Source organism: Podarcis vaucheri, assembly GCF_965113315.1.
Source record: "Podarcis vaucheri genome assembly, chromosome: 16".
Taxonomy (NCBI): domain Eukaryota; kingdom Metazoa; phylum Chordata; class Lepidosauria; order Squamata; family Lacertidae; genus Podarcis; species Podarcis vaucheri.
In genome coordinates this window covers 10,163,161-10,190,739 of record NC_138754.1, presented here as the reverse complement: position 1 = coordinate 10,190,739, position 27,579 = coordinate 10,163,161, and the positions used below count along the sequence as shown (strand labels likewise).

The 27,579-nt window shown below is 49.8% G+C and overlaps 1 protein-coding gene across 2 annotated transcripts in view; it reads left to right on the top strand.

The window, feature by feature from the left end:
- THBS3 (thrombospondin 3) overlaps positions 1-26,820 on the top strand; it is a 56,683-nt gene extending 29,863 nt beyond the window's left edge. For both annotated transcript variants that reach the window (XM_082202106.1, XM_082202105.1), the window contains exons 9-23: positions 213-353; positions 1,367-1,444; positions 2,992-3,144; positions 5,278-5,388; positions 6,248-6,355; positions 8,028-8,187; positions 8,832-8,950; positions 9,337-9,389; positions 9,965-10,158; positions 11,554-11,732; positions 12,529-12,577; positions 19,178-19,374; positions 22,262-22,434; positions 25,309-25,448; positions 26,412-26,820. In XM_082202106.1, coding sequence (XP_082058232.1) covers positions 213-353; positions 1,367-1,444; positions 2,992-3,144; positions 5,278-5,388; positions 6,248-6,355; positions 8,028-8,187; positions 8,832-8,950; positions 9,337-9,389; positions 9,965-10,158; positions 11,554-11,732; positions 12,529-12,577; positions 19,178-19,374; positions 22,262-22,434; positions 25,309-25,448; positions 26,412-26,467 — 1,911 coding nt within the window. In that variant the 3' untranslated portion in view covers positions 26,468-26,820. The remainder of the gene's footprint in view (positions 1-212; positions 354-1,366; positions 1,445-2,991; positions 3,145-5,277; positions 5,389-6,247; positions 6,356-8,027; positions 8,188-8,831; positions 8,951-9,336; positions 9,390-9,964; positions 10,159-11,553; positions 11,733-12,528; positions 12,578-19,177; positions 19,375-22,261; positions 22,435-25,308; positions 25,449-26,411) is intronic.
- Positions 26,821-27,579: the final 759 nt, after the last annotated feature.

Below are 27,579 nucleotides of genomic sequence, written 5' to 3'. Positions count from 1 at the left end.
CTTGGAATAATTGCCAGTTTTGTGTGATTATTATGCATCAGTATAACCCATCGAAAGCAAGTTGTGGGTATTGGAAGGGCCTGAGAATTTTGCACAACCTAATAAACCAAGTGATTATTTTAAAAAAGGAGGTAGGCAGGTAGCATGGTGTTGAGGGCTGGCGCCAATTTGAAGAGGAAGGACTCACAACCGAGGTCTCCTGTCATCCACAGTGTGCCCATGCCAACCCCTGTTTCCCTGGATCTAAATGTCTCAACACGGCACCCGGTTTCCGCTGTGAACCCTGCCCACCCGGCTACAAGGGGAACCTCATATCTGGAGTAGGGGCAGACTACGCCAAAGCCAGCAAACAGGTGAGGATTTTTTTGGGGGGGGGTATTTCTTTTATATAAAACTAAGATTGCCCATGAGGTTATATTCCTTTGCCCCAGGCACATGGTGGAACTGGCGCCGTTACTGGTGCTGCAAAATGCTCGTTCCCCATTTGTAAGAAACCAATCTTTTCCGGTAGCAGCAACTACACTTGGGACCTCCCTGCCTATTGACACCAAAGAGGGGTGTTTGCCGCACTCTTTTCTTCTAAAAAGGTTTTGGCTTAGGGACTTGCCAATCAGACGGTTGGTGGTTTGAATCCCCGCAATGGGGTGAGCTCCCGTTGCTCGGTCCCTGCTCCTGCCCATCTAGCAGTTTGAAAGCACGTCAAAGTGCAAGTAGATAAATAGGTACCGCTCCGGCGGGAAGGTAAACGGCGTTTCTGTGCGTTGCTCTGGTTCGCCAGAAGCGGCTTAGTCATGCTGCCCACATGACCTGGAAGCTGTATGCCGGCTCCCTTGGCCAGTAAAGCGAGATGAGCGCCACAACCCCAGAGTCGGCCACGACTGGACCTAATGGTCAGGGGTCCCGTTACCTTTACCTTTTATCCAGACACGTACAATGTTGTCACGTTTTTATCTTATTGTTCATTTTAATTACCTTTCAAGTGTGTTTTTAGCTGTGTTTCAACAATCATTTCATTGTTTTATTCTTTTTGTAAACCACTCTGAGGTGTTTTCTTACATGTGCTGTTAGCTATTACAACGACAGTCGATTTATTGATCACCTTCTAAGGCACCGTCTCAAGACGATTTCCACATAAGGCAATTTAAAACAGTTAAAAAAGGCAAAAACAACAGACAGGTTTAAAATTGGACTAAAACCGCTGCAAGTGGATGCTTGTGGGCGATTGAGCGATATATAAATTTTGTGCAATAAATCAATAACGAATAGATGAACAAGCAAAGGTTCCAATAAATAACAACTCGAGAGGGGCCTTTATTTCTTTATGTATTGCATTTATATATCAAAACGATCTCTCTCGTCTCTCCAGACTTGCACAGACATTGACGAATGCAATGATGGGAACAATGGCGGATGTGACCCCAACGCCATCTGTACCAATACAGTGGTGAGTCTGTCTAGGGTGAAGAAATGGGGTCCACCATGTGAAAACAGGCCCCAGGGGCTGAAGAGGCTACGGTTATTGCCCAGGCTGTCCTTACGCTACCGGGACTGGTTCAGCTTCTTGTATTGATTTGCAAGGCCCTGAACAATTTGGATCCAGGATACTTCAAGGATCACCTGATCCTTTATTTCCCTGCCCAATCAGGGTGCTGTTTGGGGGAGCCACTGCTAGGGGTCCACCATGCTAGGGGTCTCCCATGCCTCATATAAACGTCCACACGCTCCAACACTTTGAGGCCAAAATCCTAGACACCGTCTTCCCGGTTGCCACTTTCTCGTTTTTTAACCACAAGAGCACGGCAGCCATTTTGGTTCTTGCATTCTCATACAATTTCACACTGTGGTTTCCCCTCCTGAAAAAAGCACCTTTGGAGTGCGGCGCCCCAGAATGCATGTTTTTGGGTGCCGCATGAAGGTTGCGGCCACGAAAAAAAGCATTTTTTATTTGCTGGGGGCGAGAATCATGCCACAAAATCACATGAGATCAAGGCAACCAAAATGGCAACCGTTCTCTCACAGTAAAAAAATGGGATGTTCCAGTTTTTCTGTGACACTTGGGGGCATGCACATCTTGTATCCATCAGAACCTGTGCATTCAGGAGTGTGGGTCCAATTTTGCACAGTTCCCTTCCAGCTGAAGTCAAACAGTCCCCTTCCCTGCTGAACTTCCAGCCGAGCAGGGCTTGTGAGGGGTGAGGCCGAGGGACAGCCCCGAGAGCATCGGAGGCAACTCCTAGGGGCCAAGGTCCCTTCGCCCCCAAAGTTGATGGGCATTGTTATTTAAATAGTGTGTGCGTGCCACATTGATTATGCAAAAGGAGGGTTGCTGGAAGGGGAGAGGCCACATTTGGCCCCTGTGCTCAGAGTTCCTCACCCCTGCTGTAAGGTAAACTATTAATTATCCCTCATATTGGAGGCTGAGAAAGAGGCGGCTTGCCTAAGGCTGCTTAAGTGGGTTTGTGGGACTGGCTCTGAAGAACCCTTTGTTCCTATTTGAACTACAGTGGTACCTCGGGTTAAGAACTTAATTCGTTCTGGAGGTCCGTTCTTAACCTGAAACTGTTCTTAACCTGAAGCACCACTTTCGCTAACGGGGCCTCCCGCTGCCGCCGTGCCACCGGAGCACGATTTCTGTTCTCATCCTGAAGCAAAGTTCTTAACCCGAGGTACTATTTCTGGGTTAGTGGAGTCTGTAACCTGAAGCGTATGTAACCCGAGGTACCACTGTAGTCCTTGGTTTCTTTTTGGGTGCAGGACTGTGGCTCAGTGGGAGAGCACCCTCCTTGCCTGCAGAAAAGGTCCCAGGTTCAATCCCCAACATATCCAGGTAGGGCTGGGGATATCTGCCCCTCTTGCTTGGAATCCTGGACAGCTGCTGCCAGTCAGTGTTGACACTACTGAGTTAGATGGACCAACAGTGTTCCATGTTTCTGCAAAAAAACCAACACACACAAAAACCACATTTCCTTTTTGTTTTGTTTCCCTTGGTAGGGATCCTACAAATGTGGGCCTTGCAAGTCTGGTTTTGTGGGGAACCAGAACGGGAGCTGCACCCCGCAGAAGACCTGCCAGAGCCCCAGCCACAACCCCTGCGACATCAATGGATACTGCCTGTTCGAACGCAACGGGGACGTTTCCTGCGCGGTGAGGCAAAATTGGGGCGAATGCATTTAGGGGTGCCATATTGTTGAGCTTTTTTGCCAAATTTGAAAATGATGTTTTTGAGCTATCTCCAAAGCCACATTTATTGCGATGTCCCCTGGACACTGCTTCCTAATGCAGTATTCTGGGTGTATGGCAACTCTACATACATTTAAAGTGCTATGATGCTAGTTTAAACAGGCATGGCTTCCCCAAAAAAATTCTGGGACATGTACTTTGTTGCGTGAGCTAAGAGTTGTTTGTTGTTGTTTAGTCGTTTAGTTGTGTCCGACTCTTGGTGACCCCCTGGACCAGAGCATGCCAAGCACTCCTGTCTTCCACTGCCTCCCACAGTTTGGTCAAACTCATGTTGGTAGCTTCGAGAACACTGTCCAACCACCTCATCCTCTGTCCTCCCCTTCTCCTTGTGCCCTCCATCTTTCCCAACATCAGGGTCTTTTCCAGGGAGTCTTCTCTTCTCATGAGGTGGCCAAAGTCTTGGAGCCTCAGCTTCAGGATCTGTCCTTCCAGTGAGCACTCAGGGCTGATTTCCTTCAGAATGGAGAGGTTTGATCTTCTTGCAGTCCAGGGGACTCTCAAGAGTTATTAGGAAGTCCCTATTCCCCTCACAGAACTACAAATACCAGCATTCCCTGAGAAGAAGGATTGTGTGTTAAACCACTCTGGGAATTGTAGTTCAGTGAAGGGAATAGGGGTCTCCCTACAACTCTCAGCAACCTTAACAAACTGCACCTTCCAGAATTCTCTGCGGGATGCTATTGTAGTTCAAAGGTTCATCCTAGTGCTTCAAATGTATGGTGTGGACTTGCAAGTTGCCCCTGCTTTCCATTGGCTCTGTCGCCACCTACTGTTGGCCTTCCATCTTGCCGCCATTGCAAAGCGGCCGAGAGACTTCTCTCGCACAACACAAATCAATCTGCCTCCTTTTCCCCAGCTCTGCAGTGTCTTTTTTTGAGTCGGAACTGATCCTGCGTTCATACAAATTTCATTCTACACCTTGCAGTCATGGGCATCTACAGGGTTTCCCCCTGGGGAGGACAGGGGACGAGGTGTGTGGCAAAGTAAAAAACAGAAAAGGGGGAGGAGGCTAATTGTTTCTACCCCACCTCCAAATTAGAAGAATCCGTACATTTTATTTATCTACTTATTTACTGCAGTTATAGCCCACCTTTTCTCCCAGGGGTTCAAGGGGGCGGGTATACTTCTGTTCCTTATTTTATCCTCACAACAACCCTGTGAGGTAGGTTAGGCTGGGAGTGAGGAGTAGTAGTAGTAGTAGTAGTAATAATAATAATAATAATAATAATAATAATAATAATAATTTATTTATACCCCGCCCATCTGGCTGGGCTTCCCCAGCCACTCTGGGCGGCTTCCAACAAAACATTAGAATACAGTAATGCATCAAACATTAAAAGCTTCCCTGAGCAGGGCTGCCTTCAGATGTCTTCTAAAAGTCTGGTAGTTATTTTTCTCTTTGACATCTGGTGGGAGGGCGTTCCACAGGGTGGGTGCCACTACCGAGAAGGCCCTTTGCCTGGTTCCCTGTAACTTGGCTTCTCGCAGCGAGGGAACCGCCTGAAGCCCCTCGGCGCTGGACCTCAGTGTCTGGGTAGAACGATAGGGGTGGAGACGCTCCTTCAGGTATACAGGACCGAGGCCGTTTAGGGCTTGAAAGGTCAGCACCAACACTTTGAATTGTGCTCGGAAACATACTGGGAGCCAATATAGGTCTTTCAAGACTGGTGTTATGTGGTCTCGGCAGCTGCTCCCAGTCACCAGTCTAGCTGCTGCATTCTGGATTAGTTGTAGTTTCCGGGTCACCCAGTGAGGTCACCCAATGAGCTTCATGACCTGGTAGGGGTTTCCCAGGTCCTAGTCCTGCACTCCAACCACTGCACCACACTGCCTTTTTGCCTTGTACCTCAGGTTCTACGATTTCTAGAAGCTAGCTCTTCTTTTCAATGAAGGCTGAAATCGACAGATTATTATTATTCATATGAGGCGGGGGGCAAATGTCCCCACGCCCCCAACTTGCAGACAGTCGGGGACATGGGGGGTGATACCTGTAGTACCAGTTGTTGCAAAAATATTGTTTCCTCTTTGCCTTCCCAGTGCAGCGTGGGTTGGGCTGGGAACGGCAATGTGTGCGGACGCGACACCGACATCGATGGCTACCCAGACGAGCCTTTGCCCTGCATTGATAACAACAAGCACTGCTCCAAGGTAAGATGTGGCGGCAGGGGGAACCAAAGGGCCTATCGATGGCTACTAGCCACGTTGGCTATACTCTGCCTCCACAGTCTGAGAGAGTAATTCTTCTGAATACCAGCTCCTGGAAACCACAGGAGGGGTGAGTGCTGTTATATGTGTCTTAAAGGTAAAGGGACCCCTGACCATTAGGTCCAGTCGTGACCGACTCTGGGGTTGCGGCGCTCATCTCGCTTTACTGGCCGAGGGAGCCGGTGTACAGCTTCTGGGTCATGTGGTAGCATGACTAAGCTGCTTCTGGTAAAACCAGAGCTGCGCACAGAGACGCCGTTTACCTTTCCGCCGGAGCGGTACCTCTTTATCTACTTGTACTTTGACGTGCTTTCGAACTGCTAGGTTGGCAGGAGCAGGGACCGAGCAACGGGAGCTCACCCTGTCATGGGGATTCGAACCGCCGACCTTCTGATCGGCAAGTCCTAGGCTCTGTGGTTTAACCCACAGCACCACCCGCGTCCCATATATATGTGTGTCTTATATATATATTTAATCAAAGTATTTCTCTCCTGACATATCTTCCAATATACATACAATGTAAGCCTGTCGTCATGCAGCTGCTGTTGGAGAATTAAAACCCCATTTAAATCATCCCTTTGTTCAGAAACACGAGGACTGAAATCATAGAATTATGTTTTAAGGGAAAAGCTATAGCTCAGGGGGTAGAGTTTGTGCTATGTGTGCAGGATGTGGCAGGTTTGGTCCCCGGCATTTCCACCGAGGACTGGGGAAAACGTATGTCGGAAACCCTGAACAGTCGCAGCCGGTTAGGGATTTCTTCTGACTTGTCCCACCCTCCACCTTGCCCCTTTTCACGCAGGACAACTGCCGGCTTACGCCGAACTCGGGTCAAGAGGATGCTGACAACGATGGCATTGGGGACCAGTGTGACGACGACGCGGATGGCGATGGGATCAAGAACGTGGAGGTAGGCCCAAGCGCAACTTCCCACTCAGGCTGGATGTATCGGACAAGAGTGAGGGTAGGGGACCGTTTCTGGCCAAGGGCCACATTACACTCGTGGGCAACCTCCCAGGGGCCGCTTACCAAGCTGGGTGCAGCCAGAGACACACCCCATTCTCCATCTTGCCATTGAGGCAAGCATGAGGCATTATCCCATTCCAAGTACTTGTTCCAACTAGGTAGAACCACAGGGGATGGGCAGCTTTTAATGTTTAATAGACTATTGTATTTTAATATTTTGTTGGAAGCCGCCCAGAGTGGCTGGGGAAACCCAGCCACATGGGCAGGGTATAAATTATTATTATTATTATTATTATTATTATTATTATTATTATTATTATTATTATTATTTGTGCAGAGGAAGGCTGGTGAAGGGTGTGGCCAGGGAAAAGGAAGTGTGGCTGGATCAGAGGACCATGGGTCAGACAGAGAGGGCAATTGGGCCCTGGGCCTGAGGCGTCCCATCCCTAGAAGCATTAAGGATATAGGCTCTTAGACCTTCTTATCCCATATGCAACACTCCCCTATTTCTAGCCCATTTGCAAAGGATCAGACCACACACTGCAAAGTATGTTTAGAACGCTTTACTTACAGATTCAAGGTCTCAGTCATGCTTTGTTCCATGCAGCAGCAAGGATAACGCAGGCAAAATGCTCTTGGGTAGAAAATGCAGAATATAGTTCCAAACACGTGCTGCAAACTTGGGAGCAAGCTCACACATGTCTATCTTGGTGGACTGCAGGATGAGAGGGGGGGGGAGTAGAAAGTCTCCGTCTCCAGAGGAGAGGGGGCGTGACCTAGCTGAGTCTATCTAGCAGTGCAACTCTGTGGTTGTTTACCCCCTTCATGCACTAACTAACAGCAACGCATAGTTATGTTTGACTGCAACCTTCCACAAAAGGAACATCAGGAAACGGGGCAGAAGAACCAGCATTGCAATCAGGAAAGCTCAGGCGATAATAAAATAATAATAATAATAATAATAATAATAATAATAATAATAATAATAATAAAAAAATTTATTATTTATACCCCGCCCATCTGGCTGGGTTTCCCCAGCCACTCTGGGCGGCTTCCAAAAGAATATTAAAATACTGTGATACATCAAACATTAAAAGCTTCCCTAAACAGGGCTGCCTTCAGATGTCTTCTAAAAGTCTGGTAGTTGCTGTTCTCTTTGACATCTGGTGGGAGGGCGTTCCACAGGGCGGGTGCCACCACCGAGAAGGCCCTCTGCCTGGTTCCCTGTAACTTGGCTTCTCGCAGTGAGGGAACTGCCAGAAGGCCCTCGGTGCTGGACCTCAGTGTCCGGGCAGAACGATAGGGGTGGAGACGCTCCTTCAGGTATAAAGGACCGAGGCCATTTAGGGCTTGAAAGGTCAGCACCAACACTTTGAATTGTGCTCGGAAACGTACTGGAAGCCAATGTAGGTCTTTCAAGACCGGTGTTATATGGTCTTGGCGGCTGCTCCCAGTCACCAGTCTGGCTGCTGCATTCTGGATTAGTTGTAGTTTCCGGGTCACCTTCAAAGGTAGCCCCACATAGAGCGCATTGCAGTAGTCCAAGCGGGAGATAACCAGAGCATGTTCCCCATGTCTGAATTCACTTTTTTCTCTCTCTTGTGCCTTGGTCATAGGACAACTGCCGTCTCTTCCCCAATAAAGACCAGCAGAATTCAGACACAGATTCCTTTGGGGATGCTTGTGATAACTGCCCCAACGTACCCAACAATGACCAGAAGGACACAGACGGCAACGGGGAGGGGGACGCTTGCGACAATGACATTGACGGTGACGGTGAGTGGAAGGGTAAAATTGTGGTAGAGTTCGTATGGCTTCGTCATACAGGTGGAGCCAGCACTCAGCAAAGCTAAGGACAGACGGATGCGTCTTCTTTCCATTCCATGCCCATTTTTTCATACATATAGTCATAGTTCTGTCCTGTCCTGTTTTCTGGGGTTTAAGAAATACGTAAGCCCTCCCCAAAAGGGGAAATAACACTTATTTATTTCCTTCAGGTCTTTGTACACCACCCTTTAGCCAAAAAAGGATCTCCTAGAGTGGTTTCCAAAGATCAATATTAAGATTGCAATCTAAGAAAACGCACAGCACGTGAGGAAAAGGGAATGGGAGGGAGGAGGAAAGGCCAAGCCCAGGCTCAGGTTTCTCAGGTTATGGTTTTTATAACACATTTAATATGTCTGATATGAGAAAACAAATTTAACAACCGGTACAGAAGCATGACGACACATGCTCTAGGGATGTTTGGTTCTTTAAATAATAATTTTAAAAAGCTATTGGGAAGCAATTCAACTTAATTAATTGTATCCTGGAGAGCTGCTGCCTATCAGTGTAGACAATACTAAGCTAGATGGACTCGGTTTAAGGCACTTTCCTGTGCTCCTATGAAACAGCCCCTTTCCCCCTCTCCCCTTCCCTAGGAATTCCCAACGGGCTTGACAATTGCCCCAAAGTGCCCAACCCGCTGCAGACGGATCGCGACGAAGACGGCGTGGGAGACGCCTGTGACAGTTGTCCTGAGATCAGTAACCCTACTCAGGTACGAGCGTGGTAACATCCTACAGTTCCCGGGATCCTCAGGCAGTGGTGTCCAAACTATTTTCAAAGAGGGCCAGATTGGATGGTGAAGGGCTGTGAGCGGCCAACCAAAGTAGTTGTTAACCTTTTTTTTAGGATTGAAGTTGTTGAGGGTTTTTTTTTTAGGATTTTACCCCAGAAAATAAACTGCCACAGGGGTTAAACCAACCGGCAGGCCAGATTGGGAACCCTAAACGGACTTTGGACATGCCTGCAGTTTAAGGGAAGCTATGGCGATCAAAATGACATCATCATGCTTTAAATGTGCAGTGAAGATGAGAGGGGCATTTGCGTGTGACTCCAGGGATGCCCGTTTGCTTACTCACCTGAGGCCATGCTCTCTTTCAGACAGATGCGGACAGCGACCTGGTGGGTGACGTCTGCGACACGAACGTGGACAGGTGAGGAAAAAGCAAAATGAAAACCCAAACCTAAAACCCGCGAAAATGCATGATCTCAGAATCTATAGGGATATTGTCTGTTTGTCCTTCTATGTATTCAGATACCTGTTAAGATATCATTACCAAATTTGGCATGATGGCCCCTGATATCAAGGAGCAGGTTTGGGTCTATGTTTGGACCCCATTTTGAATCAATTTGGTTTTTTGAATTCACTGCTATTTTCTCAATGCTATTTTTCTAGAAAAAGAGATACTTTGGCCCAGTATACCTGAAGGAACATCTCCACCCCGGTTGTTCAACCCAGACACTGAGGTCCACCTCCAAGGGCCTTCTGGTGGTTCCCTCCCTGCGAGAAGTGAGGTTGCAGGGAACCAGGCACAGGGCCTTATTGGTAGTGGCACCTGCCCTCAGATGTCAAGGAAATTAATAACTCTACAACTGAAGGCAGCACCGAAGATTTTAATGTTCTATGTTTTATCATGTTTCTCTATATACTGGAAGGCCGCTCAGAGTGGCTGGTGCAACCCAGTCAGATGGGCAGGTTACAAATAATAAAATTGTTGTTGTTGTTCAGTGATGGCGACGGTCACCAGGACACGAAAGACAACTGTGCAGAGATCCCCAACAGCTCCCAGCTCGATTCAGACAACGACGGGCTGGGAGACGAGTGTGACAATGACGACGACAATGACGGGATCCCCGATTATGTGCCCCCGGGCCCTGACAACTGCCGTCTCGTCCCTAATCCCAACCAGAAGGATTCTGATGGTGAGCGCGGGGTAATTGAAAGTGGAATCCGTTCAGAATTCTTTACGTCAATGGCACCAGCTACAAAATGGCTGCTGCGGCATTGGGGTGGGTGGGTATGGCACGACACAAAATGGCTGCCCCGCTATGTGGCGTAGCGCAAAATGGCTGCCGCACCTCAGAGAACAGAAAAAAAACACAAAATTGTGAGGGGATGTCCATTCAGTGCGTGAAAAGGCTCCTACATCCACCGCCGCTGGTCTCGCTCGCAGAAAGAAGCTCTTTACACCTCTCCTTTGTACAGAACAGAGACAACATCTGTTTACTGAGACCTTTTTGAGGCACCATAGGAGGAGGGGTGTGTCACACTGGCGGTCGCCAGACTGCCTCCTTCTCAAAGAGTAGTGCCTTGAAGGGAGCACACAGAATTGCAGGTGAAATTGGACTTATTGGACCTGTGGAGGTGGCTAGACTCCAGCTCCCATCAACCCCGGCCAGCAGGGCCAATGGTCAGGGATGATGGGAGTTGTAGTGACATCTAGAGAGCCACAGGTTCACCACCCATCTCAGATCCTGCCTCACAGGGTTGTTGTGAGGATTGAAACAGAATATCGGGGAGGGGGAGAACCTTATACGCTACCCCAAACTCACTTCCCCACACAGATCATGAGCACCACAACCAAGGCAGACCAGAGGTTGCAGGTCTCCAGCTCCTTCAGCCATTGGGGTTAATGGGAACTGGAGTCCAGCAACATCTGGGGCGATCCAGGCTCCCCACTCCTGTCCTAGACCAGTCATGCCCCAACCAATCAGGAATCCCATATCCAATGCACTTAAAGGTAAAGGGACCCCTGATCATTAGGCCCAGTCGCAGACGACTCTGGGGTTGCAGCGCTCATCTCGCTTTACTGGCCGAGGGAGCCGGCGTACAGCTTCCGGGTCATGTGGCCAGCATGACTAAGCCGCTTCTGGCGAACCAGAGCAGTGCACGGAAACACTGTTTACCTTCCCACCAGAGTGGTACCTACTTATCTACATGCACTTTGAGGTGCTTTTGAACTGCTAGGTTGGCAGGAGCAGGGACCGAGCAACGGGAGCTCACCCTGTCGCAGGGATTCGAACCACCGACCTTCTGATCGGCAAGTCCTAGGCTCTGTGGTTTAACCCACAGTGCCACCCGGGTCTCTTATCCAATGCACTTACAGGGGTATAAAGCAGGGATGGGGAACCTCTGGCCCTCCAGATGTTGTTGGACACCAACTCCCATCAGCCCCAGCCAGCATGACCAGTGTTCAGGGATGATGGGGGATGTAGTCCATCTGGAGGACCACACTTCCTGATAGGTATGAATATGGCGAAACATCTTCCAACGTGCTTTAGTGGCTGGGCCTTCACCGTCCTTTGTCCTTCGTGCAGGCAATGGCGTAGGGGATGTGTGCGAGGAGGACTTTGACAACGACACGGTGGCTGACCCGCTGGATGTCTGCCCGGAGAGCTCCGAGGTGACGCTGACCGACTTCCGCGCGTACCAGACGGTCATCCTGGATCCCGAGGGCGACGCCCAGATCGATCCCAATTGGGTGGTTCTCAATCAGGTACGGCAAGGGAGCCGGGAAGATGCCGCTGGCTGCGGAGGCGAAAAAAACCCAATTGGTTCCATGGGCAAAAGGGGGAAGGGTCAATAAATCTTGGTGCATATTGGTGAGCCACTGGGTAGAGAAGACCTTAGTCTTTGCACAGTGCAGGATAAGCCCCCGTTGAAAAACTTCAAAGGCCTTTGGGGTTCATTGGGGACGAGTAGACAAGTGCCACAGGGAGATAGGAAGATGCCCGCTACCGAATCTGGACTTTAAAGGGCTCTAACCACTGAGCTCAGGGACGCGGGTGGCGCTGTGGGTAAAAGCCTCAGCGCCTAGGGCTTGCCGATCGAAAGGTCGGCGGTTCGAATCCCCGCGGCGGGGTGCGCTCCCGCTGCTCGGTCCCAGCGCCTGCCAACCTAGCAGTTCGAAAGCACCCCCGGGGGCAAGTAGATAAATAGGTACCGCTTACCAGCGGGAAGGTAAACGGCGTTCCGTGTGCGGCTCTGGCTCGCCAGATGCAGCGTTGTCACGCTGGCCACGTGACCCGGAAGTGTCTCCGGACAGCGCTGGCCCCCGGCCTATAGATGTGAGATGGGCGCACAAACCCCAGAGTCTGGCAAGACTGGCCCGTTCGGGCAGGGGTACCTTTACCTTTACCTTTAACCACTGAGCTATGGCCCTTCCCTCGGTGCTTGGGTGCTGGATGCAGAACCCCAGGGGTCAGTCTGGGCAGCTGCCTTGCCCTTTGCTTGCACTCGACCGTCTCGCCACCACCCTTTTCTTCTCTCTCTCTTTTCTTCCCAACCTCCAGGGCATGGAGATTGTACAGACGATGAACAGTGACCCAGGCTTAGCTGTCGGTAAGAGGAATATACCGTATTTTTCGCTCCATAAGGCACACCGGACCATAAGGCACACCTAGAGGGCGAAATCAAGGGAAAAAAATTATTTCCCCCTGGGAGAAGCGCGCAGCCTGTCCACTTCTCCCAGAGCTGCCCAGGTCCGTCCCCGCCCCAGCCCCAAAGAGCAAAGAAGCCAAGACAGCGAGCGGTATCCACCCCGCTCGCTTTCTTGGCTTCCTCTTTAGCCGCGTGCAACCTCTCCAGCTGGGAGAGGCTGCGCGCGGCTATGGCAATTCCCCCCACCTCCCGCAAAAGCCCACAGGAGCCGCGTACCCTTTAAGGAGCGCGCAGCTCCTGCGGGCTTTCCTACGAGGAGGGAGACTGGCCTCTTCAGTCCCTTCTCCCTCCTGGGGAAAAACCCGCAAGAGCCATGCGGAGCTTGTGCGCGGCTCTCGGGGGCTTTTCCTGCCTGCCTCCCCCCTGCATTTGCTCCATAAGACGCACACACATTTCCCCTTACTCTTTAGGAGGGGAAAAGTGCGCCTTATGGAGCGAAAAATACGGTAAACATACTCGGCCGCTATTAGGGGATGATTAGCTGCTTGTGCTTAAAATGGTGCCCCTTCAGAGTTTGTGCGGCCCCACAAACCTCTGTGTGTGACAGAGCTCCTCAGACATGTCTGCTCTAGTCACTGTTAGAGTCCGACAGTGGCTGTTTGCGGAAACGCCTCCAACAAAGAAGTTCCTTAACGGAAACACGTCTCCTGGACTCACGACGTGACAGCTTCCGACGAAGCATGGGTCTCCCTGCAATTGCTTCTGACACCTCCCCACTATTTTCACTGGACGTGTCTCTCACCCCTTTCTCCCCCCTGCTTCCTGCCTGCGCTGCTGCATCTCTCTCAGTATCCCTGAGATCCTCCTCCAGAGACCCCGCGCTCCCCCTGCTGGTCCCTGCTTTGGCTGTTGAGTCTCTCCCAGTCTCTGGGAGCCCTATCACCTCCTTTCCCTCTGAGGTCAGTTCCCTGACATCCACCTCCCCTCCAGGGCCCCCTTCCCCCCCGCCCCCTCCCTCTCCTCTGGGCGGTGAGGAGCTGAAACCCCGAAACGAATCCTCTTCATCTTCCGACGTCTCGAACATCTCCCTCCATCGGTCTTTGTTCCGACTCGCTGAATCCTCCTCCACCTCGGAATCAGAGAACCCCTCCAACTCCTCTTCTTCGTCTGTGGTGGCGAAGTATTCCCTCCGGAACCTCGCCACTGGCTGGGGTTTTCGAGGGAATCTCTGATGAAAAGTTTCAATTAGAACCTCGTCATCTACATCCTCTGCTCTGACCCAGGTGTTTTCCGACTCCGGTTCCCCTTCCCACATTACCAAATACTCTACTTGCTCTCCTTTCCACCTGGAATCTAGGATCTCCGCTGCATGGTAGCTGTGTTCTTTTTCCTCCATCGCTGGTCCCCTATTGACCCTCCCCTCTCTGTCCCCTATATACGGTGACAGCAACGATCTGTGGAACACTGGGTGCAACTTCATGTGGTTCGGTAACCGGAGTCTGAAAGCCACTGGGTTGACCTGTTGCGTGACTTCAAATGGGCCCAGTCTTTTGGGTCTTAACTTCTTACAACCTCCTTTAAATGGTAACCCTTGGGTGGACAGCCACACCTGGTCTCCCACCCTAAGGCTTTCCCCTTCCCTTCTGGTTTTGTCTGCCTGCCTCTTATATTCCTCCTTCGCCCGGTTTAAATTAAGTTGGAGTTGGCGATGGATCGCTTCCATTTCTTCAACGAACTGTTCTGCTGCTGGAACGCTCCAGTTCTCCCCCTCCCCCCCTGGGAAGGCTCGGGGATGACACCCGTGATTGGCCAAAAAAGGGCTCATTCCCGTGGACACGTTCTCTGCATTGTTGTAAGCAAATTCTGCCAACGCCAGCTTCTCCACCCAATCATTCTCTCTGTCATTAACATAACACCTCAAATATTGCTGGAGGACACCATTAGCTCTTTCCGCCTGCCCGTTGGTTTCTGGATGACGGGCAGTAGAGAAATTAACCTCTACATGCAGTAAGCTCATGAGCTTCCTCCAGAACCTGGAAGTAAATTGTTTCCCTCGGTCCGAAACCACCCTCAAGGGGGCGCCATGCAACCTAAACACATTTTCCACAAACAATTTGGCGGTTTCTTCTGCTGTGACCGCATGTGAGCAGGCTATAAAGTGTGCCATCTTGGTTAACAGATCTACCACCACCATAATGGCTGTTTTCCCTTTGGACCTGGGCAAATCAGTCATAAAATCTATTGCCACTGCCTCCCACGGTCTTTCCGGCGTGGGTAGTGGTTCTAATAAACCTGCCGGTGCCCGCCTCTCCCCCTTGGCTCGTTGGCAACGGTCACACCCTCTCACATATTCACGCACATCTTCCCTGACCTTGGGCCACCAGAATTCCCTGGTAACCAGCCACATGGTTTTGTGTTGCCCAAAATGCCCTGCTGTGGGGTTATCGTGCAGTTGCTTGAGTACCTTTTCCCTCAATTCCCCTTCAGGTATGTATAACGCTCCCTTGTAGTACAACGCCCCATTTCTCTCCTCAAAACCCCCGGGTTTGTCTCCCTCCCTCCTAAGACTCCTGAGTTTGTCCTGGGCGTATACATCCTGCCCCGTTCCCTCTACCAGTTCCCTTTGCCCCACCAATGCCGCCCCACACACCCAGCGGTCCTCGGGAATGACATGGGTCTCTTCGGGTACACCCTCTCCCTCCAAATATTCAGGTTTGCGTGAGAGAGCATCCGCCCTAACGTTCTCCGGGCCTGGTACGTAACAAATCTCAAAGTTAAATTTGGAGAACTCCTGGGCCCATCTCAACTGCCGTTGGTTGAGCACTCGCGCAGTTCTCCAATACTCTAGATTCTTATGGTCCGTGCACACTTGCACCTTCTGTTGTGCACCAATTAGTAGGTGCCTCCATCTCCGGAAGGCCTCATAAATTGCAAGAAGTTCCCGGTCGTACACCGTGTAGTTCCTCTCAGACTTGTTCAGCTTCCGCGAAAAGAAGGCACACGGTCGCCACTCCGACCCCTCCTTCCCCGGCTGCAGAAGAAGCACCGCCCCTATGGCTCGGTCCGACGCGTCTGTTTTGACCCTCAGCTTTTTTTGTAAATCCACATGTAGAAGTTGTTCGCCAGAGGCGAAGGCCCTTTTCAGTTCCTCAAACGCTCGCTCCGCCTCCCCCGTCCAAACAAACTTCTTTTTGCTGCTGAGACAGTCCGTGATGGGCGCCGTCAGGTGGGCGAAGTTGCGGATGAACTTACGATAAAAGTTTCCAAACCCTAGGAACCTCTGCACATCCTTCTTGGTCTTGGGTGTTTTCCATTCCAGCACCGCTTGAACCTTGCCGGGGTCCATGGCCAACCCTTTGTCTGACAAGCGGTACCCCAGGAATTCCACCTCCTTGGTATGAAACTGACACTTCTCCAGTTTCACCCACAGTCGGTTGGCTTGCAGCCTGCTCAACACTTCTCTGACGTCTCTCACATGTTGCTCCTCATTCTCCGAATACACCAACACGTCATCTAAGAAGGCCACGCAATTCTTGTAGAGCAAAGGCCCCAGTACGTGGTTCATGAAAGCTTGAAAACACGCGGAGCCTGTTTGTAATCCAAAAGGCATAACTAAGTATTCAAATGCCCCCAAAGGGGTGAACATGGTGGTCTTCCATTCATCCCCTTTCCTTATACGTATCAGGTTGTACGCCCCCCTTAGGTCCAGCTTTGTAAAAATCTTTCCCTTCCGCACCCGGGTCAAAATATCATCAATCCTGGGCATAGGAAAAGCCGCCGGCTCTGTCACTGCATTTAAGGCCCGAAAGTCACATACCAGCCTCGGCTTGTCCGTGTTTTTTTTGTCCACAAAAAACACTGGGCTACCCCCCGCTGCCTTGGACTCTCTGATGAAGCCCCTCTTCAGGTTCTTGTCAATGAACGCTCGCAACTCCTGCATTTCCCTGTCTGACATGGCATACAACTTGCCTACAGGAAGCTGTGCTCCAGGGAGTAAATTGATCTGGCAATCAAAGGGTCTATGCGGAGGTAGTTGGTCAGCTTCCTTCTCGCTGAACACGTCGCTGAGATCAGCATACTGTGGTGGCACCTTCCCCTTCTCCACTACTTCAGTCCCTGCCAGGGTGGCTTGGGCCCCTGCTGACCCCTTTTCCCCCCTGCAGTGTTCTAAGCAATGTGCGGAACCGAAGGAAACCACTCTTTGATGCCAGCCCACCAGCGGATCATGTAGGGCTAGCCAGCTCATTCCCAAAATAATGGGAGCACCTCCCAAGGTGGCCACATTAAACGCTATCAGTTCTGTGTGCCTTGCCACCCTCATTATCATTGGGATGGTCTGCAAGCTGACTCCTCCTCCCAACAGTTCCCTGCCATCGATCGTGGTCACCTGCAGGGGGTTGCTTAAAGGGATAGTCTGTATCTGGTGTTCAGCAGCAAACTCCTTGCTCATAAAATTGCAGGAGCTGCCTGAGTCCAACAGTGCCTTTATTTTTAGGGGGTGTCCATTTTGCAGCTCTAGCGACACTTCAATCACTAGAGCCGGTCGAGGAGCTTCTGGCACTGGCACTTGGGGAAGGGGCACTTTCACTGCTCTTTGGCCTGGCTGCAGTGCCCTGATGGCAACCAGGCGTTGGCTTTTACCTGCTCCGTTTCTCCCTGCTCTTCCCCCTCAACAGTTCCCACCATCCCTTGCCATTCCTTCCTCTGGGGGCAGACTCTGGCAAAGTGGCCTGGCTGTTGGCAGAGATAGCATTTCCGGGCTCCCTTTCCCTCCTTCTTCGCCCCCTCACTGGGCTTTGAACCTGCGCGCGCGCGGGCTGTTCCGATTTCCATCGGCTCTGCCGGCGGGAAAGCTGGCTCAGGAATGTCTGGAATGCGTAACTCCTTCCAACGTTCCCCTCTCCCTTCCCGCCTCTCCAAGGCTCTTGCCTCCTGGCGCGCTCCAATGGTCAGCGCAGATTTGGTCAGCTGATCCATAGACACCGCCCTGGGGCTCCTGGCCAGCTCGTCTTTCACAGCTGAAGAAAGACCTTCTTCAAATAGCATCTGAATGGGTGCTGCCGATAAATCCCACCCCAATCTGTGAATCAGCATGGTAAATTCAGTCCAGTACTCACGGACAGATCTGCTTCCCTGCTTGCAAGCCATTAACTGTCTGCGCACCGCCCCTTCCTCAACGTCGCTGGAAAACATGATATCCATTGCACGAAAAAATTTCATAGTGTCCTTTAGGATATCGTTGTGCGTTGCCATCAGGGGTCGAACCCAGTCTCGCGCGCCCTTCTCAAGATGCCCAATTACAAAAGCAACTCGAGATTCCTCATCAGGGAACTCATCAAACTGGACATTCAGGGCATATTGCATTTCAGTCCTAAAGGCATGGTAATCCTTGGGGTCCCCCCCAAACTTCTGCACCAATCCTGGTACCTTTCTGGGGAACTGAGTGGTTCTCCCCTTCTTGTCTGCATCTTGAGCCCTCCTCTCCTCGAGCCTCGCCGTCTGCAGCGCCAGTTGGACCTCCAATGCTCGGCATCTTTCTTCCAAGCTTGGATCAGCTCCTCCCCCTGCTCCGGCTGGGTCGCTCATGATGCTTTCTCCTGCACAGGCAGCGTACAGAGACTGTCGGACTGCTATTAGGGGATGATTAGCTGCTTGTGCTTAAAATGGTGCCCCTTCAGAGTTTGTGCGGCCCCACAAACCTCTGTGTGTGACAGAGCTCCTCAGACATGTCTGCTCTAGTCACTGTTAGAGTCCGACAGTGGCTGTTTGCGGAAACGCCTCCAACAAAGAAGTTCCTTAACGGAAACACGTCTCCTGGACTCACGACGTGACAGCTTCCGACGAAGCATGGGTCTCCCTGCAATTGCTTCTGACACCTCCCCACTATTTTCACTGGACGTGTCTCTCACCCCTTTCTCCCCCCTGCTTCCTGCCTGCGCTGCTGCATCTCTCTCAGTATCCCTGAGATCCTCCTCCAGAGACCCCGCGCTCCCCCTGCTGGTCCCTGCTTTGGCTGTTGAGTCTCTCCCAGTCTCTGGGAGCCCTATCACCTCCTTTCCCTCTGAGGTCAGTTCCCTGACAGCCGCCAATGATTCTTTGCAGCACTCAAACTGCACAGTTAAAGCACTACAAAACTGTTTGAAACTGTTGTGGCTTCCACCCAATAATTCTGGGGCCTGTGATTTGTTAAGGGTGCCAAGGGAGAGGAGACCCCGCTATTCCCCTCGCAGAGCTACAATTCCCAGAGTGGTTTAACAACCAATCCCTCTGCCCAGAGAACTCTGGGAATTTTAGCTCTTTGAGGGAAATGGGGAGTCTCCTAACAGTTCTCAGCACTCTTCACAAACGATAGTTCCCAGAATCCTTTGGGGGAAGCCATGACTGTTCGAAGCGATATCATGGCACTTGAAGTCTATGGTCTGAGTGTGGCCTAGCAACTGTTCTTCAGGGTTTCAAGCAAACAGAGAAAAATATTTCCCATCGCCTGTGCCCAACAGTCCCTTCTCCTATCTTGGCGAGACAACCACTAACACTTTCCTCTTCTCTCTAACCATGGGGCAGGGTACACAGCCTTCAACGGGGTGGACTTTGAAGGCACCTTCCATGTCAACACCATCACTGACGACGACTACGCCGGCTTCATCTTCGCCTACCAGGACAGCGCCAGTTTCTACGTGGTCATGTGGAAGCAGACGGAGCAGACCTACTGGCAGGCAACGCCCTTCCGCGCCACGGCTGAGGCGAGCTTGCAGCTCAAAGTGAGTGCCACACTCTCCAAGTGTTCCTATTTTCCAGGGACAGTCCCAGAATTACGAAAGCCACCACGGCTTCTCATTTGATCCTGAAATGCCCAGGATTATGCTACCCTCTGAGATTATAAGTGATCTTAATCATTACTTTATACAGTGGTACCTCAGGTTACATACGCTTCAGGTTACAGACTCCGCTAACCCAGAAATATTACCTCGGGTTAAGAACTTTGCTTCAGGATGAGAATAGAAATCACGCGGCGTCAGCGGGAGGCCCCATTAGCTAAAGTGGTGCTTCAGGTTAAGAACAGTTTCAGGTTAAGAACAGACCTCCAGAACAAATTAAGTTCTTAACCCGAGGTACCACTGTATAATTATACAATAATGATAACTAAGGAGACATAATAATAATCAAGGCGGATGTTGCCTATTAACATTAAGCATTTATTTATATGCTAGTTTGTTTCTTTATATAACATTGGCTTATTTTTATTTATTCCTATTCCTTCTTGATTTATCATTGTCAACACATTGCTATTCATTAAATTAAGTAACCTTTAATATTTGCTATTAGCTAATAAATTCTGATCATGCACTTCCGTCAAGAGCTGACCTCCTCAAGTTTAGGTTTTGAAGCGAAGGCTGATAGATTTTTAAAAAAAATATTAATGTTTTATTGATTATTCATTCACCCTTCTTTCCAAAGCTCAGCTGCCCAAGCTGAGATTTTGAAATGAACGCCGATCCATCTAAATTTAGTCAATGAACAACTGACATGTTTCATGAAGAAACCAGCCCTTCTACTAGGGAGCCTGGGATGTTATACATGCCTCCGCTTGCAATAAAATTATGCTCACGGCGACTCTGTGAGGGAGGTCATGTGGTGATGCATAGCCCACCCAGCAAGCAAGTGACTTGTAGAGGGGCAGGAAGAGGGCGGGGCTGCCCTGGGCAGGAAGAAAGGTGGATGTCAAGGAATCAACTTTGAGTGGGACACATAGAATTGCAGAGTTGGAAGGGACCTGATGGATCACCTCATCCAATCTCCCAGCATTCAGCGAGGCCTCATCAGCATTATACAGTCTATAGCAGTATATCACCTTAATATAATAGTTTAATATACTTTAATATTTGTTAAGGGTGCTGAGAGTTGTTAGGAGAAGAGGACTGGAAGAAATTTAAAATTTATCTTAAGAACTACTATAAGATTGAGGAATGCTAAAATGCCGAGGTTTTGAGAGAAAAAGGGATACAGTGACATAAGGTTAAGTTAAAGGAAAGACTAAGAGGACATATATTTGATAAAATTGCTTAGAAGCTGCTGAAATAATTTTGTAAATTGGGATGCAGAAAGGGGAGGTATGGGGGAGTCCGAGAAAGGAGGATTATGGAAAAAAGGTTATGAAATTATACATGTTTGTTTGTTTTTTTATTTGTTTGTATTGTCTAAAAAACGTTGTAAAACCAATAAAAAATTTATAAAAAAAGAGAGTTGTTAGGAGAGACCCCTCCCCCTCCCACAAAGAACCCTTTAATTTGGTTTTTCAGATTGAAATTTTACAATCACATGTGCAACATACAACATAAAAACAAGATTTCATAGAATCATAGAATCATAGAGTTGGAAGAGACCACAAGGGCCATCGAGCCCAACCCCCTGCCAAGCAGGAAACATCATCAGAGCACTCCTGACATATGGTTGTCAAGCCTCTGCTTAAAGACCTCCAAAAAAGGAGACTCCTTGGCAGCAAATTCCACTGTAAAACAGCTCTTACTGTCAGGAAGTTCTTCCTAATGTTTAGGTGGAATCTTCTTTCTTGTAGTTTGGATCCATTGCTCCGTGTCCGCTTCTCTGGAGCAGCAGAAAACAACCTTTCTCCCTCCTCTATGTGACATCCTTTTATATCTTTGAACATGGCTATCATATCACCCCTTAACCTCCTCTTCTCCAGGCTAAACATGCCCAGCTCCCTTAGCCGTTCCTCATAAGGCATCGTTTCCAGGCCTTTGACCATTTTGGTTGCCCTCCTCTGGACACGTTCCAGTTTGTCAGGGTCCTTCTTGAATTGTGGTGCCCATTTCAATGAATCTCCTGGACTTCCCTCCTCCCCTTTGTGGGTCCTATTGTTAATCATTCCCGGCTGCATTTTTTATGATAATCCAAATCTTTTACCTCTCCATTGTGTCCAAAATGGTATATCAGTGGTATCTAACACCAAGTAAACAGGCAAAAATGTATAAATCTAAATCAAACAAATCCTGGAAATGTAAAGAGAAAGAAGGTTCTTTTTATCATATGTGGTGGTCTTGTAGTAAGGTTAAAACTTACTGGGAAATGATATATAATGAACTGAAAAGGATGTTCAAAATAACTTTGATAAAAAACAACAACCCAGAAGATTTCTTTTGGGAATTATAGGGACAGAACTACCTAAATTGTATAAAATTCACCATTAAACTACCAGTGATACTCCAATCTTACTAATGGTTTTAACAGTTTAAGATAAGTTATAAATTAAAATTTTGGTCTTCCTTATTTCTGATTTTCCGGTCATTTTAGCCATTTCGGCATAATCCATCAACTTCATCTGGGCACTGAAGTGTTGAGACTTGCTGGAAGACCTCCAGTTCCCTTCCTTGTATCTCTGCAAGAGCAACAGGGAGGTCTCCCAGCCACTCTCAGCAGCCTTAAAGAACTACAGCTCCCAGAATTCTCTGCAGGGAGGGCTGGCACGGCTGCTTAAAGTGGTATCATAGCGCTTCAAAGGTATGGTGCGAACGGGTCTTGCTGAAGCAGAAACCAGCTTGGCTTCTGCAAGGCCTGATCCTGTCTCTCCTGGCTGAAACGATGCGTGCTGTTTCTCCTGCTCCCCACAACCCCTCTCCTCGCTGGCAGGCGGTGAAGTCTAGCACCGGTCCCGGAGAATACCTACGGAACGCCTTGTGGCACACGGGCCACACCCCCGACCACGTCCGCCTGCTCTGGAAGGACCCCCGCAACGTGGGCTGGAAGGACAAGACCTCTTACCGCTTGCGGCTCCTCCATCGGCCCCAAGTGGGCTACATCAGGTGAGGTGTGGGGCTGCAGCGGATGCTTCAGCGGTGAGGGGGCAGGTTGACGAGGGCAGTTTCATGACGGGAACAGCCAAACACCCTTCTGAAATTATGCTACCTTCTGAGAATATAAGTCATCTTAATCATTATCTTATATAATTAGGCAATAATGAAAACTAAGGAGGCATAATAATAGTCAAGGTGGACGTTGCCTCCTAACCTCAAGCATTTATTTATTTATTTATTTATTTACTATTCCTTCTTGACTTATCATTGTCAATGCATTACTGTTAATTAAATTAAGTAACGGAAGTGTGTGATCAGAATTTATTAGCTAGCTAGTAATAGTAATAAATATTAAAAGGGACATCGGTGGCGCTGTGGGTTAAACCACAGAGCCTAGGACTTGCCGATCCGAAGGTTGGCGGTTCAAATCAAATGGGGTGAGCTCCTGTTGCTCGGTCCCTGCTCCTGCCGACCTAGCAGTTTGAAAGCACGTCAAAGTGCAAGTAGATAAATAGGTACTGCTCCGGTGGGAAGGTAAATGGTGTTTCCGTGCGCTGCTCTGGTTTCGCCAGAAGCGGCTTAGTCATGCTGGCCACATGACCCGGAAGCTGTACGCCGGCTCCCTCGGCCAATAAAGCAAGATGAGCGCTGCAACCCCAGAGTCGGGCACGACTGGACCTAATGGTCAGGGGTCCCTTTACCTATGTTCAGCATAAACTCGTTCCAAATGTCTTTATATTTGTCCAAACAAAGTCTACATCTATAAGCAATCCATTCATATATTGCAAGTGTTGTTTAATACGTTAAAAGTACATCTCTGCCTTCCTTGAGCTTGTGTGGTTTGGCTCACTCACTCGACCTCTCTAGAGTGGCAAAGGATAATTTGTAGATTGAAGGAGGGGGGACTATGAGTCTGTTGGATTGAGTGTGAGCGGGAGACAGAAAAAAGGCCGGGGGGCGGGGGTTGAATACTTCTCTTTCCCCCTTTCCCCGCCACCGCCAGCCTCCCCTCTCCCAGCTGGCATAGAGTCTGAGCCGTTCCTTGTTTAACAATGTGGCCGGTCCTGTGTGTGTGTGTGTGTGTGTGTGTGTGTGTGTAAAGGGGGGGTGGATTCATTCCACTGGGAACGAGTTCACCCCCACCCCCTCCACTCCCTTCCCCAAGAACCATTCACTGGATGGGCCCCAAGGCCCATTGTCTGGTTCACCATGGCAACCCGAGTCTGGGTGGAATGCTTTTGGCCCTCAGCAGACCTTTTTAAAATGCAAAAAAAGGGAGAAAAGAAGTCTGGACAATGGGGAAAGGTGGCGGGGGGCAATCCTGCGGAGAATAGGGCAGAGCGGGAGGAGGAGGAATGAAGCCTGGGAACTTTCTCCCCCCCCTTCTTTGCGTAAAGAGCAGGAAAAGAGTGGGGACGACGACATCTCCCCATCTCTCCACTGCAACTCCACCACCCGGCCTGTGCCCCCCCCCGCACCCTGAACCGGACTAGATCCCTAGATCTCTGTAGACCCTCAAAACACGCCAACTTTTGACAAGAGGCAAAGAGGCCTTACGATGGCTTGCACGGTTATGGTGGCTTGGAAGGAACATGTCCCCTAACGTCCTTTGGACGTTCTGGGCACTTCAGAGTAGCGCTGTCTTTACTCAGAGTAAAGGGTCCAGCTTTGGTTATGTTTCTGAATGCCGGCCATTAGGATCCAAAGAAGACGAAGGCAATCTTCTGCTAAGGTGCTGCTGAGCAGTGGCGTAGCTTGGGTTGTCAGCACCCGGGGCAAGGCAAGTAATTTGCGCCCCCTAACCCGTGGATTTGCGCCCCCTAACCCGTGGATTTGCGCCCCCTAACCCGTGGATTTGCGCCCCCTAACCCCCAGATGTTGCGCCCAGTGCGGCCAGCCCCCCCTGCACCCCCACGCTACGCCACTGCTGCTGAGTTCAGTCTGCCAATTTTGCTGTTTCCAAAACAACGCGTGAAACGAAACCAAGCCACCCCGTGAAATCCCTCTGAATTTTGCAATGCTGTCCCCCAGCCAAATACCAGGAACGAGAACGAATATACAGTGGTACCTCGGTTTTTGAATACCGAAAACGGAAGCCTCCTTACGGAAAACTCAGAAAGGAAGCCACGTTTCCTGTCTGACTTCCAAGGTGCGTTTGAAAACCGAGGAGCTTACTTCCAGGTTTTCAGCGTTTGAGTTCCAAAACGTTGGACTACGGAGGCGTTCGAAAAACGAGGTATCACTGCACTGTGGTAAATAGGGACCTGCCTTGTTTCTGTGACAGCAAGTTGTTTTAAACTGTTTCTAATATTGTGTTTTAACATGCCCTGGGACCTTAGAATTAAGGGCAGGTCACCCTGAAATGGGGACAACCTGAAGTGGTGGCCTCACCATTCTCTAGACACAATGCTTCTGTTATAAGCAGTTTTTACCCCTCTCTCCATTTGGAAAGGGCCCCAGAGCAGCCTGTGTGAGATCGATAAAAGTAAGGCATTCCCTGACCCTCAGGCTTGCCATGTGAAAGGTGCAACACAAGAGGAGAAGGGGCTGAGGAGGGAAGAGGAAAACTCCAGGTGCCAGTCCTTACGATAGCCAAGCCCAAAGGTGGAGTGGGTCTTCCATCCAGTCTTTCTCAATATTCAGCAGCTGGGAGGGATGGGCTGTTGCAAGATAAGAGCTGAGCAAGGCTCAGGGTTGTCTAAGACAGGGCCAGCTATCCCAGTCTACTCATGTGTGTGCCGGCCCTGGGCTTTGCGACCTTCCCTGCTTCAAAACCATCCTTGCAGGTCGGCTGCCATTCATCTACCTTCTTTTTTTCTCCTGATCATCGTGACACACACGGACTTTCCACGCACCTGACCCCCTCCTGTCTCCCCCTCACAGGGTGCTGCTATACGAGGGACCCCAGCTGGTGGCCGACTCGGGCGTCATCATTGACACGACGATGCGAGGGGGCCGCTTGGGGGTGTTTTGCTTCTCCCAGGAGAACATCATCTGGTCCAACCTGCAGTATCGCTGCAACGGTCAGCTGTGGGACAATTCGGGGTGGTTCAAAGCAGGGCTTCGCTCACCTGAGCTAGGCCTCATTCTCCTAGACCCGGGTGGGGGGTGGGATTTCCATGGAGGTCTTTCCCACCAGATCCGAGTGGGGGGGGGGTAGTATCCCCTCTGCCCTCCCCAAATAGTTGAGCCTGTTCTGGGGGAAATGACAGGATGTTTAGATCACCGAGGTTGAAATTCTATATACCAGGTGGAGACAAAGGCAGAATTTGATTCAGTTTGCATTTAAAGCCGTGCTTTGATGAATTTTGCAATGCAGTTATCCAACCAGTGCTTACCAAGAAATGCACGTTAGGTAAAAGTATACATCAAAAATGAATATGTTGGTCCAAATAACATAGAACAGGGGTTTGTATTAGGAGAAATGGCTTGCATGACTGTGTACATTGATCAAAATGTGTTCCTCATGAGAAATTCACACTAAAATGCAGAAGACTTCCATGGGGATTAAACCCCCCACACACACAAAAATCTGAATTTAACAATGAGAAGATGAAGAACAACAGAATCAACAGATCCTTCCATCATCAGGGATTGGGGCCCTCCAGATGTTGATGAACTCCCAACGCCCATCAGTCCCATGATGATGGAAGTTGTAGTTCAGGAATATCTGAAGAACCACAGGGTTCTTCACCCCTTTCTTAGACCCGTGTCCCAACCTATCAGGGATCACACATTCAATACATTTACAGATGTCTAAAGCAGGGCTGAGGAGCACGTGCCCTTCTAGATGGACTCCCGTCTCCCATCTCCCCTCACTGTTGGCCATCCTGGCTGGAGGCTGATGGGAGCTGGAGTGCAACAACATCTGGGAAGCCACCGATGTTCTCCAGAGCTCTGCTTTCCATAGGTCCAATGCAAAACCTTGACTATGATGTTTCCACTCTACCTAATACACTCTCTCTCTTTCTCCCCTCTCTCTGTAGATACCATCCCTGTGGACTTTGAGCCGTTCCGCCGGATCTTACTGGAAGGGGCTTGAACTAAGGTCATCTAAAGGGCTCAAGTGCCCATCCTAGAAGTGGGCATCATTTCAGACCCCCATACACAACACACACACACACACACACAGACACAATGGACTGGAAAACTAGCAGACCTCACCCCATAAGCTTCTGGAAACCCCCAGGAGTTTGCTGGCCGCAGTCTCTTCTGTGGGGTTCTCAAGATTCCTTGGCCACAGGGACCAGCGAAGGATTCTGGGCCAGCAAGGGCCCAGCCAATCAGAGAGGGTGGCGACAGAGCAAACTCCCACTGGCGTTACCCATGTCCCGTCTTTTGCTGTCTTCATTTTGGGAAACGATTTGTCCATAAAAGTTCTGGCTGTTTTTCTAACTTCCTGCTCCTCTTGTTCTTTGGTGAGGGCACTGGTGGGTGGGGTCCCAAATAGTAGAAGACTTAGTTTTCTCAGTGTTTCACCTTCAAAGGAATCGTCTTTCAGCGAGGGAATGAGGGAGCCAGATATTTAAACAGCTGCTTTATACCACTATGACATCCTTTTCTTTCCTGCACCCACAAAGGATTCTGGGTTGAGAAGTCTTTGTTAAAAGAAGCCTCACTTCCCCATTTGACCTCAGAGAGGACTAGAATCCCCAGAGTTTACTGGGAATCATAGAGAGTTGGAAGGGAGCCCGAGGGTCATCTAGTCCAACCCCCTGAAATGCAGGAATCTTTTGCCCAACGTGGGGCTTGAACCCACTGAGATTAGAGCTTATGCTCCTACCGACTGACCTATGCTTCGTGGATCAATAGCTATTAAAACAGCTGACCTTTATGTGGATCTTAATTTCACATATATGCCCATAGGTTGCTGACCTTGGGATTGTAGTGGATGGAATCGATCACTCCACTGTGAGGCAGCTACGAAAAGACAAAATTCAATGCTGGGGATTATTAGGAAAGGAGTGAAACTACCGATATTGCGATGCTGTTATACAAATCTATGGTGCGGCCGCATTTGGATTATTGTGTAGGGTTCTGGTCAGCTCTCCTCCAAAAGGATATTGTAGAACGAGAAAAAGATTCAGAAAAGGGCAACCGAAATGCTCAAGGGACTGGCGTTATGAGGAAAGATGGCAGGGTTTTTAGTTTAGA